The sequence below is a fragment of the Propithecus coquereli genome, unplaced genomic scaffold, assembly GCF_000956105.1.
Source record: "Propithecus coquereli isolate 6110/MARCELLA unplaced genomic scaffold, Pcoq_1.0 Scaffold317, whole genome shotgun sequence".
NCBI classification, from domain to species: domain Eukaryota; kingdom Metazoa; phylum Chordata; class Mammalia; order Primates; family Indriidae; genus Propithecus; species Propithecus coquereli.
The window spans coordinates 795,281-814,486 of NW_012148808.1; the positions used below are offsets into that span (position 1 = coordinate 795,281).

At 37.4% G+C, this 19,206-nt stretch overlaps 1 protein-coding gene across 1 annotated transcript in view; it reads right to left on the bottom strand.

Moving 5' to 3' along the window:
• The window catches only part of EYS (eyes shut homolog (Drosophila)), a 235,914-nt gene that overhangs the window by 14,970 nt on the left and 201,738 nt on the right, over window positions 1-19,206 (bottom strand). Inside the window, exon 8 of the mRNA XM_012650277.1 lies at window positions 9,368-9,540. Coding sequence (XP_012505731.1) covers window positions 9,368-9,540 — 173 coding nt within the window. The remainder of the gene's footprint in view (window positions 1-9,367; window positions 9,541-19,206) is intronic.

Sequence of the window (19,206 nt, forward strand, 5' to 3'; positions counted from 1 at the left end):
TGGCCAATTTCTTTCTATTTTTAGTAGAGACAGGGTCTCGCTCTTGCTCAGGCTGGTCTCGAACTCCTGAGCTCAAACGATCCGCCCTCCTCGGTCTCCCAGAGTGCTAGGATTACAGGCGTGAGCCACCGCTCCTGGCCAGTTGTCATGTCTCTTAAGATTCTTTCAATCTGAAATAGTTCTCTATCTTACCTGTTTTCCATATCTTGTGAATTTTTGAGAACTTACATTCCGTAGAATGACCTCCAACTTAGATCCATCTGGTGTTTCTGCATGACCAAATTCAAATCATGTAATCTTTGCAGAAACGATGCTGTGCACATCAAGAGATACATAATGTAGACCTGTCTCACTACTGGTAATATTAACCTTGATTATCTGCTCATATTTGTTTTTGCCAGGTTTCTTCACTTTAAATTCTCCATTTTTCCCTTTGTACTTAATTTGTATTTCATGTGAAAGTGATCCAAGATTACATCAATATCCTGATCCTCAGCTAGCCTCCACCCACCAGCAGCATTAAGCTTCACTGATGGATGGTCACCACAATTGATTTTTTATTTACAACATTACTTTTACATTTATTAGTTGGAATTCCACTAATAAATAAATTTATGGAAGATCTTTCCTTTATTTTCTTCCTCTTTCCTTTCTTCCCTCCCTCACTCTTTCCCTCTCATCCTTCCTTCCTTTCTGTCAGTGTGGGTTCATTATTTTTATTCAATGGGTTGTAATCTGTTATTATCATAATTATTTTGCTTCTCAAATTCTCCCTGATTTGGCCAGTTGGAGCCCTTTTAAGCTGGTTCCTGTGTCCTTTTGTCTTGGATAGTTTTCCTAGGAAACAGAATCTGGGATGGAACTTTGTGTATGGGAGGTTTATTGGAGAGTGCTCTTGGAAGCAACACCTGTGAGAGAGGGAAGGCAGCAGGAGGGAGAAGTTTGTAGCTTATTTCACAGAGAGCTCTGGAGCTAGGATGACCTCTCAAAGTTACTAATATTTCAGACTGAGGCAAGGGGTCCAGCCTTTGGGGCAACTGCCCCATCCCCGCCGCCATCACCTTCACATCACACAGTCTTTGGATTCAGGCTGTCACTGGGGAGGAGGGGTAACCTTGGACAAGGTAGCTCCTTTCAGTTCTGGTGAGGGATGTATCTTTGAGCTCTCTGGAGGTATTATTGCCAATGGCTGAGGGAGGGAATACCTACATTCAGAAAGGGGTGGAGGTAGAGATTGTATTATGTACCCTAACATCCACTTTAAGAGGATTCAACATTGGCCTAGGTTGGTACTATGTCTATAAATTAGAAAGTAAACTTTCTTATTATAGCACTTCAGGTTACATGAGAATTTTAGGCACTTTTGGAAACATAAAAATTCCAAAAAGATAACTTTAAATAAAGCATAGTACTAATTAGATCAAAATGCTATGTTCCAGATGTTATTTGAGACCTTGCCTTTTTTGTTTTCAAAATACCCCTTGAAGTGCTACGCATAAGCTGGCACCTCCCATTTCTCTCACTGGTTTGAAATTCTAATACCTCAAAGCCATGTGGTCAAGAATTTCAGTGTCCCAGGGTCTTAGATAAAGGATGGATCTACTTTCACAGACAATATAGGTGAAGATCTATTTTAAATGGATTGTACTTTTTGAGACAATACATAGATAGTTGATACCTTTTATTGATGAATTATGATAATTTTTGCTCATTAAATTTTTATAGCTTAAGTAGGGCACCAAAAGTTCTGACCTTTTTGATATGAGTGGGTCTGCCTATGGAAGCTGACAGAAGCCACAAATAGGAGCATCTCAAAGGACTCTGATGTAGTAAGTAGTATCTATCATCACTAAATTATCTGCTAAACATTTCTTCTATTATTCATTTTGAGGTAGAATTTGGGAAAAGTCCAGGTTTTCCAGTGACTCATACAAAATTTTTCTGATGGTGAATTATCTTTGGGAGACTTTACTAATCAATATAGGTGAATTAAGAAGAAAACACCAAAATTCTTCTTGGATAACTGATCTATTGGGTTCTGGCCATAGCTTGAGGGTTGGTATGTGTAAGGGGGCTATTTCAGAAGGGATAGTTTTCTGAGAGGGATAATAACTAATAATTCAGGTGACTGACTTCCATATTGCACAAACTTCACTCATGGCCATCACTTTTTATTTATTATAAATAGGAACCCTCAGAGAAACTAATATTTATATGTATCCCTGTTTAAGAACTGTGGCATTAACTGGCACCAGACTGGTACAATCTAGTGAAAAAGAAAATGGAATAGGCTGTAGTGAAGTGGAAACACTTGGATTGCAATGATGTGCCATTTGATTTGTGAAATCCATAGATACCTAAAACAGGCAATATTCTCAGTAAAGATATTATATGTCTTCAAAATACTGAAGAATAGGTGATATGGAACATCAGAGGAAGGTGTTTTTAACATAAGCAAAGGACTGCTTCAGGGCGAGCACAGTTGGCACATTATCAAGGTCAAGGGAAAGACTCAAGGACTTCTCATGGTTTGTTGAAAGGGCTGGACTCGGTAGGAGGCACTCAAGATGTAGCTTGATTTTTCCCTATGATTGCCCTTCAGATATGTCTGAGAATCTTCCATTCTCATTCTTGATGATGTCTTGGGCAAATTGCTTAGCTCTTTGATCGTTTTTGGGTCTCAGTGAAATGTTCTCATTTTGTGGTACTAAGAAATTCCATTCAATCTGAATCAAAACCCTAATCTCTCACCTAATTCTAAACTTCTGTCCTTTCCCCACAGCTCAGATCTGACTCAAGCTTGGAAAGCTGTGGTAGGGAAGTGGGGGGAGTGGTATGTTTTTGTTTTGCTATTTGTACTAGTCCCTTGTTCTCTTCCTTTACCTTCCACTCTTTTGCTTTTCCAAGATCACTGTGGGGATCAGTGAAGAGAAGGCAAGGGAAGGGTCATTGCTGTCTGCTACTGTTTCTAGCTTTCTCTCACCTGTGTAATTTCTTCTGTCATGGAAGATGCTCTTTTGCATCTTTGAGTGCTTTTCAACTCCCCAGTTGTACCTCTGTCTTTGGTTCTTGAGAAGACTCATGCACCTTGCCTGACCTTTTATGAATCCCAGTCAGCTTTTGCTCTTGTGAGATGCCTCCAACCTCTTTCTGCTTGAGACAACTTACCTTTTTGGTCAAGGTTCCTTCAAGGTGACTCAAGCCTACTTATCTTGGTCATGTGTGCATGGCTCTTGACCTGTCCTCTGTGGAAAGGCACCTCTGCTCTCCAGCTGTCCTGCCTCTAGCTCTGCCACTAGGGAAAGCTACAGCCAGCCTCTTGCCTTTAGGCTGCTTTGAGTGTGGGTCAGACACTGGTCTTAAGTTTTCTCTCACTCCAGGGATGTAGGTCTGATTTTCTTGACATCTCTTCCTCCCGTTCTCCACGCCAGTTTCACAGCCAGTGTCAGCTCAGCACAAACTGGTAACCCAGGGAAGGAAATGTTAAACTTTCCTTCTGGCAAGCGTCTCTATTTTCTCTGAGTACGTTTTGATGCCCTTCTCACTCATTTTTTGGGTACATTCTAACCCCTCTTCCTACGGCCAGCGATGTTCTCCAAAAAAGTCCCTTTTCTCTGAATCAATTCTCTTAATTGCCCTCCCCCCACAATATAGGCTGGGAGCAGGTGATAAGCGAGTAGTACTCCCTGTTTACATATTATTTTCTTTCTTTCCCTTTTTTTTTGAGACAGAATCTCACTCCATTGTCCCTAGTAGAGTGCAGTGGTGTCATCATAGCTCACTGTAACTTCAAACTCCTGGGCTCAAGCGATCCTCTTGCCTCAGCCTCCTGAGTAGCTGGGATGCCCAGCTAATTTTTCTATTTTTAGTAGAGAAGTGGTCTTGCTCTTGCTCAGCTGGTCTCTAACTCCTGAGCTCAAGTGATCCTCCTGCCTCAGCCTCCCAGAGTGCTAGGATTATAGGCCTAAGCCACTGGGCCCAGCCTCTACATATTCTCTATGAATTATCTATCATTTTTCACTCAGCATAATGCCCTTGAAATCTGAGTACCTGCATGATTTAATACTTTGTTCCTTTTTATTTCTGAGTAGTGTTCTGTGGTATGGATCTATCCGTTTGTTTAACCATTCATCCATTGAAGGACATTTGGGTTGTTCCAGTTTAAGCTTCTATTAATATGACCATTCATGTTTTTGTGTGGATGTAAGTTTTAATTTCATTGGTATAAATGCCCAGCAGTGTGATTGCTGGGTTGTATGGTTAGTGAATGTTTTGTTTTATAAGAAACTGCCAAACCATTTTCTACAGTGGCTGTACCATTTTGCCTTCTCACCAACAATGTGTGAGAGATCTAGTTTCTTCACATCCTTACCAGCATTTGGCACTGTCACTATTTTTAATTTTAGTTGTTATAATAGCTGTATAGTGATATCATCTATAAACTCTTTTTAGACTTCTGGGTGTACATGATACTAGTCTCAGCTTTGAGCCCTCAGCCTAAACTCTTAGGCAACAAGAAAACTTAAATTTAATATCTCATTGTACAGTGATTCATGTAACTTCTGACTTTGGCTAAGAATTTCCAGGAAGGAATTAGAATGCTAATTAGAATTCAAATAGAGTTTGGCAGCAGTATCAGCTTGAGCCTAAGATACAGCTTCAGATGTGTTTCATATCTACTGGGCATGTCTGGTGAAACGGTGGTGTATTCCAGAAATCTATTTGTATGCAAGACTTAGAAGTTTCCTAGGAGATCACTCATCTCAAAGAAAGACTTTGCCTAGTAACCAAGCCTCCCAGTTGTCAGATGGAAGGGCAGGGCAACTTTTGTAGGCTGCATGATATTTACCAGTTGCATTGGTCTGCTAATTTTATGCACAATTTTGTCTCTCAAGTTATATATACCCAAATTCAGCTTGGAAAAGTAGAGGATGCTAAAATTGAAGACACTAAAAGGACCATTCTTGCTAAGATTTTGCAAGACATTGAGATTTAAAGAATTGAGTACTCTTGAAACCAAGCATAACAAAAAAAGGAAGAGAAGTCTCCACACTTCTGTAAAAAAACACAGTTGAACTCTGGCACCTTGATGTCTACAGCAGTGATGGTAAGGTCCCCAGATGGAGGTTTTGTCTGGGGGTTCTGGAAACCGCCAGGCTGCAACTTGAAACAGCAGTAGTGAGGGAAATGAATAGATCTGTAGGCATTAAGAGGCAGCAATTTAGGTTTTGAAAGTGGTGAAGTGCCCCCAAGAAGCATATATCAAATAGTGAAATATGAAAAAACCTGGATTACAAATATATTTCAGCAGCTTCTCTTTTCTTTTTCACTATGGTGTATTTTTTCTCATATGTCTACTCTATCTTGTTTAGGTTTAAGCATACTTTAATTTTTAATTCATCAGTTGAGCTGTCTTAAGTTACCATGGTACTGTGCACACATCATCATTTTTTATACTGAGTGTAGTCTTAAAAGGGGAAAAACCCACTGTTTCTCTCTTTCTTGCTGCTTTAATGAGGATGGAGGGTGGGTTTCAGACTGGTAAACTAAATGTACGACTGCAGACAGACCTTTTCCTTTATTGGGCTCCTTTCCTCACCTCCGTTACTGATCAGCCTCCAGCAGTATCTGCTTCTCAAAACTTGGGACGAAATGATTGTGTCCCCATTTGTGTCCTATCATAGTACTCTTAACTTTTTCTACAGTTTTTAATGCTTTATGCATACACCTGTCAGAAGAGCTTCTTTAAAATAAATGCAGTACTTGACTTTAGCTGCCATTAGATGGTGGACTAGTTAACATGATTTACTCCATTCCCATCATGAAAATAACTAAAAATGTTGGATAAATTATTCTAAAACATCTTTTGCAATAAATTGATGATCTAGCAAGAAGGAAAAAAATATTTTCAGATGCTAAAAAAAAGTGAATAAAAGGAAACAGAAGATAAATAGATAAGTAGACTGAGAAAGTCAGGTTTTACCTTGAGTCTATTTGCCAAATCTGCCAAACCCAACATTCAATCTTCAACTGTTCAAGAGAGAGCAAGTTCCCCACATTATGGCCCTTTATACCTAAAAATTTAGGGCTATTCTCTTACATAACTACAGTACACTTACCATCTTTAGTAAATTTGACATTAATACAATACTCTTGTTTAGTCTAACAATATTCAAATTCTTTTCAGCTGACTCAATAATATCCTTTATAATTTTCCTCTAGAGTACAGGATCCCATCTAAACAGATCTTGCCTTGAATTGTCACATCTCTTTGGTATCTTTTAACCTAGAACATTTCCACAGCCTTTCTTTGTCTTTTATGACATTGATATTCATGCATTTTTGGCCTAAATATTGCATAGATGATAATGTGTTCTTCTCAGGAAATCACCTCTGGAATTACATGATGTCTAGCTGTTCTTCATTGATGAAGTAAATTTTGATAATTTTAGTCAAGATGTTGACTTTTTATTTTATAATATTTCACTGTACAATTATTGCTTTTTTTCTTCCTTGCAATTCATATGCAGTTCGTGGGGATATAACTGTAAGACCATGCAAATCCATTTTTCATCAAAACTACCCCGCTGGATTTAACATCCATTGATGATTCTAGCCTGAGCCAATCTTTATTCTGATGGATGCAAAGTGACTATTTTCCAACTCTACCCATCCCTCCACAATTGCCAGTCAGCTCTTAGCATTCTACTGGAAATGAGTACTCCCTTCCATCCCATTTATTTATTCTGTCTATCCATCTATCTATATAACAATCATCTAGCTATTTACTATTGGTATGAAATCGTGAATTTCTATTTTTCCAGTGGTTTATAATTTGTTACTGTGCCTAATTGTTTTGGAGTGAAATTATCCCAGATCTGGCTAGTGGGAGCCCCTTCGATCTGACTCCTGTGTTCTGGTGATAAGCCCCCATAATTTTTCAGAGAACTTTTTCTTTTCCTCATGTAACAATATGTTCCAGGCTCTTTTTGTACCTACATGCCCAAACTCTGCATTAAGCCATTCCTCTGAGGATCTCTGGGTCCTTTTAGAGGGGAATGGTATTAAGAACTAAGATATGGGTGTGAGGTATGTTCATTGCTACTGGGGTATCTTTGCTTCTTGGCTCTTTCAGTGGTCAGAACTGTGATATATATGCACATATATACTCACACACATTCATATACAAATACATAAACACATATGTCCACATAAATATATTGGATTTTTTTGAAATTTTTATTGTGGTAAAATATATATTAAAAATTTGCCATTTTAACTATTTTTAAATGTACAATTTAGTGGCAGGAATTACATTCACAATGGTGCGTAACAATCACCACTATCTATTTCCAAAACTTTTCATCCCCCAAATGGAATCTCTGTAACCATTAACCAATAATTCTCCATTTTTCCCTACCTCTCAGCACCTGAGAACCTCTAGTCTACTTTTTGTCTCTATAAATTTGCCTATTCTAGATATTTCATATAAATGGAATCATAAATTTGTGTCTGGCTTATTTCACTTAGCATAATATTTTCAAGTTTTATCCATGCTGTACCATATATCAGAACTTAATTCCTTTTTATGGCTAAATAATATTCCATTAAATGTATATACTTCATTTTGTTTACCCATTCATCTGTCGATGAACACTTGGTTTGTTTCCACGGATTGGCTATTGAGAATACGGCTGTGATGAACATTAGTGTACAAATTTGGTTTGTTCCATTGTTACGTTCACTAGCTCTTGTGTTACTTGTCCTATTATTTCTTTCAGTTTCTGATAGTGATTCCTTTGGGAGTAAGAGAGGTTCTTATCTTAGTAAAGCTTTGGGTACTTTGCTGTTTACTGAAGAACCATTCCATGAAAACTTTCACAACCAGTTTTTATTATTTTATAGCTATTAAGCTGATATGTTTAACAAATATTTTTTGTTCTGTACCGTATGATGGGTGCTAGAGATTCAACAACAATGAAAAAAAACAGGCATGGGCACTGCTCTCGGCTCTATGAAAGAGAATCAGTAAAGGCTTCCCTAAAGTAGCAACATCTGGATTGAGATCTAAAGGTTAAGTGAGTGTTAGCTGGGTGTGGAGGGGAAGATGAGAGCATTTTAGGCAGAGGAAAGAGTAGGTGCAAAATCCCTACTCCAGGAAAGCATGTGGCATATTCTAGAAATGAAGAACCACCATTTCTTAAAGACCAAGACCTATCCCTGATGTCATTATAAAAGAGACCGATTTCCATGAGCCAGACATAAAACTCATTATGTTATAGTCACACTCTAAGACATGATTAAAAATTTCTTTCACTAAATCACTATTATTCTAACTCTCAATGTCTATCAGCAATTGTGACTTTTGGAGAATTAAACACACAAAGAATCTCAAGGAATGTAAGAATAAAAATATTTGCATTAATATATTTGATAAAGTGATCTGAGCAGGATTAAATTTGTTCTTATCACACAAATGAATATAATATTGTGGTAAAACCCCCAAATAATGCAAAAGTGAATATAGGGCAATTGGTGATTGGCTCCTGTACTCTTTCTATCTCAGCCTCTGTTTTTTAAAAGGTGGAGAGGAAGCTAAAGCTTTATTTTCTAGATGGAGGGTGAGGCAAGATAGAGAAATGGTAGATAATTCAGTGTCAGGAAGCCAGGAGGTAGCAGGTGGGTCCCCATGTCCCCTTATTTTTCTGGCTTAACCTCTCCAGCTCCCTTAACTGGGAGTTTCCTGGAATCCCTGTTACTGTTTTGGTAATCCCAGCTGGGGATTAAAGGGAAAATAGCTCAGATCTAGAAGTAACCTTAGCGCTTGTTATAGCCCAGATGGGGAGGACACAGGAGATAGCTGAGCTCCCTCAGAGGCGTGACCATAATTTGCTGTGGTGGTGAGGACATATTGCTCCTTGTTGCTCCCACCAGACATGGGGCCATTTTACCTCCCAAATTTCTCTTCTTTCCCTCTGGCGCTGATGGCCTTGTGGCATTCTTGAGAGTTTTGAGTCAGATGGAGGGTACAGAAGGGAGAAGCTCAAAGGTGGAGTCTTATTCTGGAACTGACTTATGAACTTAGGCTCACTTGATTTAACTGCATTTAGTACAAAACTTCTAGAATAAACAGGGAGTTTAGAGGTAATAAAGAAATACTATATATAAAGCCGTATTTTTGTACTACTGAATTTTGAGTACTACTCTACCTGTGAAGTACAATGTCACATATGCTGGGGAGAGAGAGGAGAGTGGACTCTGATTTTATTATATATATTTCTTTTTTACTTTCCAAGAGGAAAACTGACTTTGCAGTTCCTAAATGTAGTTACATTTGTGAGCAAAATGAATTGAAATTCCGCCTGACCTTGTTCACAGTAGATTCCAGTGGTTCCTAAAGGACAGTAGCAGGTGTATCCATGAGGCAGTGAAATACAGGTTGCTCCTTGGCTACAGTGGTGTGGAGGGTCATGTTCAGGATCGCAGGTGGAAACTGTCTCAGTACAGAATGTTCCTTTCCACCCAGTGGGACAGTTGCAACTGTAGGTTGAGAGAAAAAGGAGCATGGTTTGAACGCTTGAGCAGAGATGGATATACACTTGTGTTCGCTCTGTTGTTAACTTGTCAGTTTTAACTGAGGTTCCACGGTATCCAAGTGAATTGTGATTCAAACTACCAAGATCCAAATTGTCAGAGAAAAGAGTTAATAATTAGGTTTAAGGTTCCTGGATTCCACAGAGTCTAGTATGGTTCAGAGCATGGAAATTCAAAGAATTTAGTAAGAAACATTTCTTTGGGCAAAACCATATTGTAAGTCCCTCTCTCCACTCCCACGCCATCACCAAATCTATGCATGGTGTTGCTGTCTCCTAATTTCAAGCCTAGAGAAAAGAGATTCAGTAGGACCACTTGGAGAGCCTGACGTGTGTTCCCTGACATTGGTGAACGCACAGGCCCAGCTCCTGGGGCTGCAGAAGGAAATGCAAACCTGTCAGAGGTGAATCCCAGGGAAAGGATGTGGCACTCACATTATACTTAGGAACATCACCTTGAGGACATACGAAAATGGATCTTCCCTAAGAGGCGTCCTGCTGGCTAAAGAGACCTCGGCAGTAAGAGGTAGTCAGTTTATGGCTGGAGTGGAAGCTGAGGGGTAATGAGTACTCGTGTGGAAGAGACACATTATCTGGGATTAGAGAGTGATGTTGAGAGGGGCCTAGCAGGGGAGTCTCTGATGGACCCATCAAAGGTAGAGTTTCCAGATAAAATGCAGGGTGCCTAGTTAAATTTAAATGTCAGATAAACAATGAATAAATTTATTAGCATAAGTATGTTCCGTATAATATTTGAATTTCAGATTAACGATATTTGAGGTATACTAAAAATTATTTGTTGTCTGAAATTCAAATTTATTTGGGCACCTGGTATATTCTTTCCTTCGTTCTCCCCCCCCACCCACATCTGGCAACACTACACTAAAGGGCACATGAAAGAAAGGGTTAGCTTTAAATTGCTGCCCATAAAGCAATAAATCATCTGCAAATAGTGCCAGTCAAAAAAGCACATTCCAGGATGGGGTGCGGGATGGGGGCTAAGAATCTATTAGGCTGGCAAAAGACAGCAGCAGATCACACCCGCTTGCCAGATCGTCCATTTAAGTCATAGCCCCTGACTGGATTTAGGGTAATTCATACGCTTGCTGAATCTAAGTTAATAGTTATGCAAAAGAAAAAATGTTTGAAAAATTGTATCTCGTTCTCCAAAAATGGAGGCAAACTAATACAGAATTAATCTGCAACAAAATTACATACAATTTTGGTTATTATTTGAAGAACACAAAATGTGTAAAGACCTTTTATTAAAAAAAATAGAATGAGTTACTAATTTTACAAAAGCACTAAAACTATAATCATAAATTCTTATTAAAGAATTTTTAAATAGATTAATGCCATTACTTTTAAAATGGTGATTGCACCATCTAGTGGTGAAAAGCGATAAAACTTAAAAACAGAAAGTCTTCCTGCCTTAAAGACCTCACAATGGTAAAATATTTATTTTTAAAATAAATTGTATGGTGTATATTTAAGGTAATGTTTGAGAATGAAATATGTATTTTGATATTAAAATATCATAAATCACATTAAGCATAATATATTAAATAATATAGATGCTATAAACTTATTTTAAAAATAACATCTTAAAGTAGAACCTCTTACAGTTCCTCTCAGAATCTTTAGGTCTAAAACAATTATCTATGTTTAAAAACATAAAAAATTACTTTCAAATACCATATACTACTTTCTTATGCTATATTTTAAGAGAGATTTTCATTAGAATGATTTTGTGCAAGGTCAGATTTTTTATTCCCTGGCTTCTTTAGCATCCTGTGAAATGTAGATAATAAAAATTTTCAAATTTTCATTTGTTATTCCCCACTTTGGGTGATATTTTTCTAACCCTTGAAGTTACTTCATTAACATTTCTTCCTTTAACCACATAACGTACTACTCTGCCCCAAGGAACAGTAGGTTTTGGAGAAGAATGTGTGTGAGGGAGGTGTCCATAGAGTGGGAAAAATAAAAACAAAACAAAGAGAGGTAGTATTTATTTAGTTAAAGAATATTTATTGTTATTATTATTATTATTTTTTTTTTTTGAGACAGAGTCTGGCTCTGTTGCCCTGGCGTCAGCCTAGCTCACAGCAACCTCAAACTCCTGGGCTCAAGCGATCCTCCTGCCTCAGCCTCCCGAGTAGCTGGGACTATAGGCATGCGCCACCATGCCCAGTTAATTTTTTCTATATATATATATTTTTAGTTGTCCAGATAATTTCTTTCTGTTTTTAGTAGAGACGGGGTCTTGCTCTTGCTCAGGCTGGTCTCGAACTCCTGACCTTGAGCGATCCACCCGCCTCGGCCTCCCAGAGTGCTAGGATTACAGGCGTGAGCCACCGCGCCCGGCCCCTATTGTTATTATTTTTACATGCTAGGTATCTGCCCCTGGCTTAGCACTGAGAATCCACAACACATGAGGCTCCATCCTTAACCTCATGGACTTGATATTTTGAAGGAATCAGATTAGTAATCAGACAATTTTAATACAATGGAACAAATGCTAAAATAGGTACTAGGGGACCCCGTAAGAAGGTCACCGCATAGGTTTTAATGAGCTCTGGGAAGGCTTCCAAAGGGAGATTTGCCTCCACAAGTGCATGCAGTGAGCAGTAGGGGCAGGAGAAGGCGGGAGAAGGAAACTGGTGCCCACAGACTTTGAACAGATGAGTGAGAAATGACATAACCGATGAGGCACATGACTGCCATGAAGATGCCTGCATGGTGTGACAATAAGCTCTCTGGTGATGTAATTTAACCTTAGTGGGATCTTACTATATTTCTGCTACTAGAAAAGGGGCTGGCAACCTTTATCTGTAAAGGGCCTTTTCTGTGTACTTTCGTGGGCCATACAGATTTTGTTGTAATAACTCAACTCTGCCATTGTTGAAAACAGCCACCGAAAACACACAAACAAATGAGCGTGGCTATATCCTAGTAAATTTTATTTACACAAACAGGTGGTGGGCCAGATTTGGTTTGTAGGTCGTAGTTTCCTGACCTCTGCGCTAGACCACCAGTTCGTGGGAGCAGAGATCGGGTGTGTTTGGCTATTATAGTCCCAAGGCCCAAACCAGTTCTTGGCATGTTGTAATTTTTCTTTGACTATTCAGAGAATAAATGAATAAGTGAATGAATGAATCACGGCTCGGAAAAGGAAGTAGGTGGATGCAAAAAGTCCTGAGTAGGGAAATGGCTGTGGGGACGGAAAGGTAGGAGAAGATGTGAGAGGCATTTTCAAGGCTTTGGTAAGTGTGTTGGTATGGAAAAGGAAAAATCATAGTAACGACAAACATTTATTGAGGCTTACTACCTGCCAGGCACTCTTCTAAGTAATTTAAATGTGTTACCCTTTTAATTCTCCTTATAACTTTATTAGGAAGGTACTGTCATCATCCTCATTTTGCAGAGGAGGAACTTGAGGAGCAGAGAAATTAAGGCTGGTAATGGGAGAGGGAGTCCACACTTAACCACCATTCTACGGCTCTCAATCTTGTGGAAATCTTTGGAGTGTCAGGATTACATGACTGAAAGAATATGGTGCCATCAGTGGAAATAGGGACATTTGTGTAGAAACACAGTAAAAGAAAAATATAAAGAATGCACTTCTAGCTAGACTGTGTTGGAGGTGAGAGTAGATGATAAAACAGCTTCTTTTCTATAAGCATCGGTGACATGCCTCAAAAACTTGGTGAGAGTTAAGGACATAAGACAGATTTGTGAATTAAGGAGACTTGCAAGCAAAGGGCTGAAGCACATGGCACCCACTATACACTAGCTAAGAATATTCAAAAGATACTAAGGAATCCTTAACATTATACAGAAAACTGTTTTCTTATTTCAAGACCATTCCAAAAATGTTACATATTTTTAATTTTCAATACACAAAGGACAATTTGTGGGTTCTCCTGCCTCTAAACATGTAGAGATGGTAACACAGAAGGAAATATCAGACACTTTAGAAATACAAGTGACAGCTGGTCATGATGGCAATCAAAAGTTGAATATTGGAATGTGTTATTACTAATATCATTAATTATTTTAATTCCGTGCTTTTAGAATGAAAGTGATTTAAATTCCTAAATTGCAGATAAATTAATTCTTACTGTCACTTTTATAGCTCAGAAACATGGATGGGGTAATTTTTTCTCATTACTATAAAAATTCAACATGAAGAATTTAATTTTCTTGCAATTAGGCAATTCTAAGACTGTGAGAGTTTAGGATGAACGTAGACATATAAAAATTAACTGAAAATGAGATAATAGAAGTTTTAATATTCTTTGTTTTAATTCACTTAAACATCATTTACTCACTAAATTCACCAAAAATGATATATAGAGCACCACTGCACTTTATTACCGGTGTGAATACAAAACAGAAAATATAGTGCCTACCACCCTCCCCAGGACTTGGTACTTTATTTAGAGCAAAGTTTTTATATGAAACATATGTATAAAATAGAATTCAAAGTTTATTGCGGCTTTACCTTAGTGCCAGGCACCATTTTAAGTACTTTATTTGTAGTTACTCATTTAATCCCCATATTAAGCCTATAAGATAACTACAATTAGCCCTCAGTTTACAGATGAGAAGCTAAGACTTAGAAAAATATAACCTCTGCTTAACCTACTCTTTCAGTTTACCTATCAAATATGGATTCTGATTGCTTTGGATAAGAGAGATTGTTGCATATATGTTGAGGCTGCGATGGTAACAGTAAGTTCTTGAAGAAAATTTACCTTGAGCTGGATCTGTAAAAAAGTTATGGTTACAGATTTGTGGGTTTTCTATACAGAAGAAAAAGCACAGACACTGTACTTAAAATGAAATATCTATGTGGTGTGATGATAAGGTCATATGAATAATAGAATAAATGTATGGAATTTAGCAATAGAGGATCACATGGCCTAAAGGACTCTACTGCATATACAACTTATTTCTATGCTATTTAAAGAAAAAGGGAAATATAGCTGAGTCACCTTCTCATTAGGCCATTGGTTGTGCTGGATGGCTTCATTCATATCAAATTGCTTTTCTTTATGGTTTATTTCCATTTGAGTAACAAGTTGGAAGAATAAGGTAAGTGTGATATGATGGATATCATTTTACCTGTCAAAATTTTCTGGATGTTAAATGACATGCTCCAAACTCAAGCCTTTGAAGACTATACAATCAAGTGCTAAAACAAATGAACCTCATCATACACTAGATCGTGATGACTTGTCAAAACTCAACATGCTTACAAGGAAGGGGTGCTATAATCACTTCACCTGCAACATTCCCCCATGGCCTTCTTTTCTTTGCTGGTGAGACACTCACTAAAGTCTTTGAGGATACTTTATGGAGCGTAAGAAGGATGAGATAAAATTACTCTTTACATACTAATGAAAGTACTGGCAGTTTTCTCGAGGCCTCATTCCTTATAGTTCTGTTCTTCAGGTGTGAGGGCGTCTGTATTTCTTTCCATCCACGCTATTTTTCGTGTGTGTCATTTGTCCAGTAGAATTTCCCGTTATAATGCATTTGGCTGTTTATATCTTTATAATGTCATTTATTTTCCTTTATTGCCCATATTTTCCATAAACTTATAGATAGGCTTGATTACATTCAAGTTCAGGTTTTCAATGTTTTATAGATGGTGCTGTAGAGTTCCAGCTGCATCGCATCAGGAGTCATGTAATGTTGGGTTATTCTGCATTTAGTTATGTTATGATTGATCAGTGGGTTCAGGTGGTGTTAGATTGACCCAACCATTATATAGTTTTCTATCAATCTTTCACTTAATAGTTCAAGCAGCCATTATTTTGTTGAGCGTTACAAAATGGTGATGATTCTCATGTCTACTATTTATCTGGCACTTATTAACTAAGTTCTGTGAAGAGCTACTTCTTATCAATTATCTGGTTAGTTAGTATTAATTTTCTTTTCTTTCTTTCTGTTTTTTTTTTTTTTTTTGAGACAGTCTCACTCTGTCACCCTGGCTAGAGTGCAATGGCGTCATCATAGTTCACTGCAATCTCCAACTCCTGGGTTCAAAGGATCCTCCTGCCTCATCCTCTGGAGTAGCTGGGACTACAGGCGTGAGCCACCATGCTCAGCTAATTTTTTCTATTTTTAGTAGAGACAAGATTTCACTCTTGCTCAGGCTGAGCGAGACCTCCTGAGCTCTCAAGCAATCCTCTTGCTTTGGCCTCCCAGACTGCTAGGATTACAGGCATGAGCTGTGATGCACCCAGCCCAGTATTAATTTTCTATTGCTCTATAATAAATTATCCCAAAACTTAGTGACCTAAAGCAATGATAAGCATTGATTATTATTACAGCCTCGTAATTGGTCACTCTGCTTGCTAGCTTGTCACCTGTAATTCATTTTCTATACAACTGCCAGAAGGGATATGTAAAATACAGTCTGATCATTATTAAAACAGTTCAGTGCAAAGCATCATTTAATACTTTAATTATTAAAAAAGGCAGAAGCTGCCATGATGTTTTGACTTGGTTTGGGAAGTCATAAATTGTCATTTTGTGAATATCTTACTGTTGACACAGGTCAGCCCCATTTCAGGAAGGAGAGGACTACAGAACGGAGAATCTACTAGGAGGCAAGAATCACTGGGGGTCACCTGGAGGCTGGATACCATATTCTAAAAGTCAATCTTTGTAGGAGGGAAAAGTTGAACAAATCCATCTTTCCTTTTATCAAATTTCAGAATAATGAGTAGTATTCTAGCAACCTTTATAGGTAATGAGGTTTTATTCCTTAAAGAGGGGTATCATCACAGCTATGTGTATTTCATATATAGATGTGTTTAACTCCATTGCAGATGTTACTCTCTGTGATTTTGAAGTTGTCTTATCTTTGACCAGTGGCAATCTCTTTAAGTTGGTTCCTATGTCTTTGAAATGACTCTAGGAGTCTTTGTTAGCATTCTTGCTTTCAGGCACTAAAAGATATCCAGACTCATATAAATCTTCTATCCTAGAGCTAAACATCCAATTCTCCAAGAGGTCTTGGTTCATGTTACTGGAAAACGGTATTTGGAGATGACAATTTTGACACTAAAGGTATTCATCGATACTGAGTCATTATTATTTCTAGATCTTTTTAGTGTACACAGCTAGGAAATAAAATTTTTAATAGAAAAACTGTCATGAACTCATACATGATTTCCAGTTCAAATTAAAGACTAGAAGGTTTTTATTTCTTTCATTGTATGCCTATATCTCTTATGCCAAAAATTTTAGTTTCTAGTGATAAATATTAACATAATTATTCACTTCGTTTATATTTATCACCTATATTGCTATTTGGCTATTTTTTATCTATAGTTTCAAAATAACAATACCAATGTTTCCATTAACATAAAGAGTATAGGATACAATTTAGGATACAATATTGGATACAATTTAGAATATCTTTATGGTTCTTTTCGTCCATAGGCTATAACCGACTGTATAATCAAAATGCTGTATTTTAAAATCAATTGAATTAAATCTTTTCTGCTTGATTATGCCATCAACTTGAAAGGCTCATATCTTTATTCACTCATATCTTTATTTTCTTTTGGTGTTTAAGAATTGCTCCTTTTCTCTTTTGATTTACCAGGTGAAACATTTTACCTGGTTCCAAATAAAAGCTATAAAGCAAATTATAATTAGAAAAGTCCAGCTTTTGTCCTGTTACTTATCCTTGTTTTCTTCACCCTATAAATAACCATTTATAATTTTTTTGTGTAATCTCTCATTGTTTTTCTTAGAAAAATGAGTTTGTGTGTATGTGTATATCTATATGTATATATTTATGTCTATTTATCTATATCTATTATCCCCCTTTTTTACGTTTCTTAAACCTATTTTTTTACTTAACATATCCTGAGTATCACTCCACAGCAACATATAAACATCCCTTTATATATACATGTAGCCCTCCATTGTATGAACATTCCTTAGCTTTAGCAACCAGATACTTAGCGATGAACATTTGAGTAGTTTCCAAACTGCTTTAACAAATAGAGAAAACAAACAAGAGTTTATGCTAATAAAATGTCTGCTTCTCTTCAGCCTCCCCAATAGATTAGTCATTTTTCAAAAATCTTTTTGCCAACCTCATAGGTGAGAGAAATTATCAGTCTTAAATTGGAATCTCTAAAAGACAGAGTCTAAAGGCAATTCCAAGTATGGGGTACCCTATCAAGGAACCAGGAGTGTGGGAGAAAAAAAGTGAGCAGGAAAGAAGGAATACTAGCACAAGGGAATAAGTTACCAAGCTGGATATAGCTTCACAAGAAACACAGCTGATTGCTTGGTAACGGAGGGTGGTGTTTTTTGAAGAGCTGTACAAATACAAACACAATTAATTTGACTACTATGCAGGCAGAAAAGTATAGCAGGATTAGATAGATTGACGACATTCATGATACACTTTAACCACAGATTAAGGGATTTATATTTTGCTGCGTTGGCAATGGAAAACGAAGGAATATTTTGAGGAGAAAAGTGATAGAAGAAAAGAGAATTTTAGGAACATTCAACCTGAACTAGAGTAAGGGGAGTTTAGGGAACAGGATACTAGTTGGTAAACAGTACATAGTTCAGCAAAGGGGTAAGAAAAGACTTTGTTCTTTTTTTAACCTTGGCTACTGACTAACAACAGGAACAGTTTACTGTTTCTTTGTTGCATCAGAGCTCGTCCCAGGAGCATAAAAGCTTGACATGAACTCTGCCCTATAATGCTCTCGTTTGGGAAATTTCAGAGAACACAGCTGGATCTGTGTGTGCTGGTAGACTTGGAGCGGGAGAGCAGGCTTTCAGCACTTTACCAGAGTCCTGCACACACTGGAAGCCTTTCCAAAGCCCAACCTCTGTCCTTACTTGGAGCAAAACTTTCCCTCATGTACCAGAATAGTGTCTCCCAGCCCACAGCTGTGAGGAATGGAAAGGAGCATGTTGAGTTGCTGATTTTTGTTGTTGTTGTTGTTTGTTTTAATTTATACCATTTAGCTGTGCAGTGTTCAGATACTTAGATCAGTTTTGAGATTTTCCTTTTAAAATTGATTCTGAGCATCAAGAAATTTATGTTTCTAGGTTGGGACTTGCCTCTTGAGCATTTAACAAGTATTGCATCATGTTTGTTAGTTATTTGTGAGGAAAAGGTTGAACTTTAGCTTTGAGCTGTCTAATATTACCCAGACATTCAATTTAATATTACTCTGCTTCAGGTGAAAAATAAAAGTGTACAGCCATATAACATAAGAGCCTGGGACTAGGATAAGGATGGAGGAAAATTTCTTAAACACTATTGAAAAGTATATTACAAAACACATTTTTTTTTCCTTTAAAGATGGGACTATTGAGATTAGAGAAGAATTACGAAAACTGTCAAAAGGCATAAAATTCTTTGAATTGCTGTTGCTATTGGAGTTTAATGTCTATGAATGGGAGCCTTAATATTTTTGAACAGCTTTACTGAGGTGTAATTTATATACCATAAAATTCATCTGTTTTAAGTTCAGGGATCCATAATTTTAATGTCATTCATTATACAATAGTCACAAGAGCTACTTTTGGCTCTATACTGCTTTGCATGTAGTAA